Source organism: Myiozetetes cayanensis, unplaced genomic scaffold (assembly GCF_022539395.1).
Source record: "Myiozetetes cayanensis isolate MyiCay16 unplaced genomic scaffold, myiCay2020 scf1143, whole genome shotgun sequence".
NCBI lineage: Eukaryota > Metazoa > Chordata > Aves > Passeriformes > Tyrannidae > Myiozetetes > Myiozetetes cayanensis.
The window spans coordinates 8,441-12,252 of record NW_026086764.1 but is presented as its reverse complement, the minus strand read 5'-3'; the positions used below and the strand labels follow the sequence as shown (position 1 = coordinate 12,252).

Genomic DNA, 3,812 nt, shown 5'->3' with positions numbered 1-3,812 from the left:
GTGGGGATTGGGCAGAACTTTGGCAGGTTTGTTGTTCTGCTGGCAGCGTCTGGTTCATGAGTAGGGGAAGAGCTTTTTGGGCTGGGTAAGGATTAAAGCTTGGCTTTTCATACCAACAATGCAGGTTTGGGATTGGGGTGGGCAGTGGAGAACAAAGAAGAGCCTGGAGTTCTGGATTTGGGTTTTGCCTTTGAGGTCAGGTTGAGGTTGGGATAAGAGCAATGGAAGCCCTTTTAGAGAGACTTGGGGCTTGAGGTTAGAAATAGTGCAAAGGTTACCAGGATTGTTTGCACAGTCAGTGTTTCAGCACCATCAGAATTACCTGAAACTGTTTCTACCTTATCTAAATCTTTTCTTCTCTATTTACCAAGCCCCTCTTTCCTTGCCAAAATATGCAATCCTTTTTGTCACAGTTCCTCCTGATCTCCCCCAACACTTTCATCCCTCTGGGCTCAGCTTTGGGATGACCCTGTGCAACCTCATGGAATCAAGGGGCTATTGTGGCGCTGCAGGGCCTCATGGAAAGAAAGGAACACAGGGACACTGGGAAATCTTGTGGAACCAGGGCACCATTTCACATGTGGGGCCTTGTGGAACAAAAGGAACCCTGAAACCTTTTGGAACCTCATGGAACCAGAGAGCCCTTGTGTCACTGTGGTGCCTCCTGGAAACAAAGAAACCCTGGGACCTGATGGAACCTCATGAAATGAAGGGGCCACTGTGACACTGCAGGGTCTTTTTGGAGCCAAATGGACCTTGGGACACTGGGGAACCCCATGGAATCAAGGGGCCATTGTGACACCGAGGACAGCTCATGGACTCAAGGAGACCACTGTGACACTCCAGGGCATTCTGCAACCAAAGGAACCCAGGGACACTGAGCAGCCTCCTGGAATCAAGGGGCCTCTTTGACACTGCAGGGCCTCATGGAAACAAAACCAAATAAAGGATTGTTCAGATCCTGAGGGTGATTCAGAAGGGAGGCAGCAGTGATTTCTCCCTGCAGACCCACCACTCCAATGGTCTCTCCCTGCCCTGAAGGTTTCTGGCCATCAGGCTGTAGCTGAGGGGCTTGGGCAGGGCCATGAGCAGGGGGTAGAACAAGGGCTGTGTCCAACTCTGCCAGGAGGGCTGTGCTGGGCAAGGAGGAGGAGGCTGCAGCAAACAGTGGCACTGCTGAGGTGAGAGGAGCAGGGGGAGAGACCATGCTGGGCAGAAGCTGCCCCAGGATGGCAGCTCTGAAGCACTCCCAGCATGTGCCTGGGAACAGCAGGGGAAGAGTGGATTTCCAAATCAGACTGGGAATGCAGAGAGCAGGAGTGTCCTGGTGTCACTGCAGGAGAGTTCCAGCCCTGCAGCAAGGGCACAGAAGAAGTGACCCAGTCCATGCAGTGCCCTCCTAAGATCCCACAGCATCCTGTAGATGCTGTCAGGGAGGCCAGCTCTGCTTCACAAGTTCCCAGTGCCTGTCCCTGCCTGTGCTCAAAGGGTTTCCACCCCCAGGACTGTGCTCGGAGAGCACTCAGGCCTTCCAGCCAGAAAGGGGCTCAGGAGGACAGTGTGGAAGTGGAAAGAGCAGCTCTGCAAAGACCAAGCTCTGCTGCTCCCTGGCAGTGCTGCTGTGCTGGGATTCTTGTGCCCTTCCCCTTTGCAAATCCCCCCTGTCCTGCAGTGTGCTGTCCTTTAGGAACAGGTAAGAAGAAAAGTCTTGGTCAAAGAAGGCACTGCAGGGTCCTTTACTTTGTTTAAATACTCAGAGATCACAATTCAACATTTTTACAACTCTGGGTCCAATTCAATGGAAACTAAACTAGAAGGCAGATGCATAATAATATTTATTTGCACAGGAATTTATTGCAAGAACCCCATGACATCCACGAAAAACCTGAGCAGGAAGGCTGAACCATTTGGGATTCCCCTGCTGAATGCTACAAAGGAGAAAACAAGCATTTTATTGCTCCAGAAAAACGTCCAGTCATCATTTTCCTTATGGCATCCCTGAGCTCCTGGTTCCTCAGGCTGTAGATGAAGGGGTTCAGGGCTGGAGGCACCACCGAATACAAAACAGAGAGGGCCAGATCCAAGGATGGGGAGGAGATGGAAGGGGGCTTGAGGTAGGCAAAGAATGAGGTGATGATAACAAAAGAGACCAGGGCCAGGTGAGGGAGGCACCTGGAAAAGGCTTTGTGCCGTCCCTGATCAGAGGGGATCCTGAGCACAGCTCTGAAGATCTGCACATAGGAGAAAAATATGAAAATGAAACAACCAAACAATAAACTGGCACTAACCACAATGAGCCCAATTTCCCTGAGGTAGCCTGAGTGTGAGCAGGAGAGCTTGAGGATGTGTGGGACCTCACAGAAGAACTGGCCCAGGGCATTGCCCTGGCACAGGGGCAGGGAAAATGTATTGGCTGTGTGCAGCAGAGAATAGAGAAACCCAGAGGCCCAGGCAGCTGCTGCCATGTGGGCACAAGCTCTGCTGCCCAGGAGGGTCCCGTAGTGCAGGGGTTTGCAGATGGCAACGTAGCGGTCGTAGCACATGATGGTCAGGAGGAAATACTCTGTTGAGATAAAGGAGACAAAGAAAAAGGCCTGTGCAGCACATCCCTTATAGGAGATGGTTGTGGTGCCCCAGAGAGAGTTGTGCATGGCTTTGGGCACAGTGGTGCAGATGCAGCCCAGGTCTGTGAGGGAGAGGTGCAGCAGGAAGAAGTCCCTGGGGGTGTGCAGGTGCTGGTCGCAGGCTACGGCGCTGAGGATGAGGCTGTTGCCCAGGAGGGCAGCCAGGGAGATGCCCAAGAAGAGCCAGAAGTGCAGCAGTTGCAGATCCCGCCTGTCTGAAAATGCCAGGAGCAGGAACTGGGCCATGGAGCTGCTGTTGGGCATTGGCTGTTCCTTAGCACCGAGTGTGTTCAGAAAAGGAAAAGATAGGGATCAATTAAGAGAGACCCCTCTCAGCAGAGATATTCCATCTTTCATAGTAATCCCCCCAAATCAATTGTATTTCCCTAATTCTGACTCAGAGTGGTGTGAGCAGCAGGAGCTCTGCCCATGTGCTGCCAAGGGCTCAGCTTTGCTCTGCTGCAGTGGGGACATGGAGCTGGTTTGTGACAGCTCTCCTGATCACACGAGTCTCAGGTGTAACTCACCTTTAATGGAAAAGCTCCATCTCTGACCTCCCTGTTCAGCAGAGTGTGGAATGTGGAATAGAGGGTTCTAAAATCCTTAGAATAATTTTTCTCTGTTACATATATTCCACCATGGAATCTGCAGAATGTTCTTTTTAGGAGTAAAAATTCCCTTTTTAATGGCTGAAAATGTGAAGAGCCTTGAGAAAAGACAAGAGACAAAAGGGCTCAGCTCTCTGAAATTGAAAGAAGAGCCAGGAGAGATACAGAGTCCTTCACCCTGTTTCCCATCTGCCGTCCTCTTTCCTTTTTGCTGCATTCACTTTGTTTTTACACAAATAAATATTGAAAAACACACCCAGAAATACCTGTGCAGTGCTGAGAGCAGGACAATGTTCCTTCCAAGGGCACCTCTGTGCAGGGTCCCCTGTGCCAGCCCAGAGGTGCAGCTGTGCTGGACACAGCAGGACAGGAGCCCTCCCACACAGAAGCCAAGGGCTGGCACAGGACAGTGCCCACCCCCAGGGGAAGGCTTAGCACTGCCCAGGATCCTGGGCTCATTTCTGAGACCACCTGAAATATTCACCTCAGAGAGTAAAAGGGTTGGAATTTCAGTGCAGCCTCCTGAGCTGAGAGAACAATGTCTGTGCTCCAATGCCTAAGCAGGAAATACACAGCAGGA

At 51.5% G+C, this 3,812-nt stretch overlaps 1 protein-coding gene across 1 annotated transcript; it reads right to left on the bottom strand.

Annotated features, from left to right (window-relative positions):
- Positions 1-1,928: 1,928 nt before the first annotated feature.
- Positions 1,929-2,888, bottom strand: LOC126635200 (olfactory receptor 14J1-like). The gene has a single exon (XM_050306190.1). The coding sequence runs from the start codon at positions 2,886-2,888 to the stop codon at positions 1,929-1,931; it is 960 nt and encodes a 319-aa protein (XP_050162147.1).
- Positions 2,889-3,812: the final 924 nt, after the last annotated feature.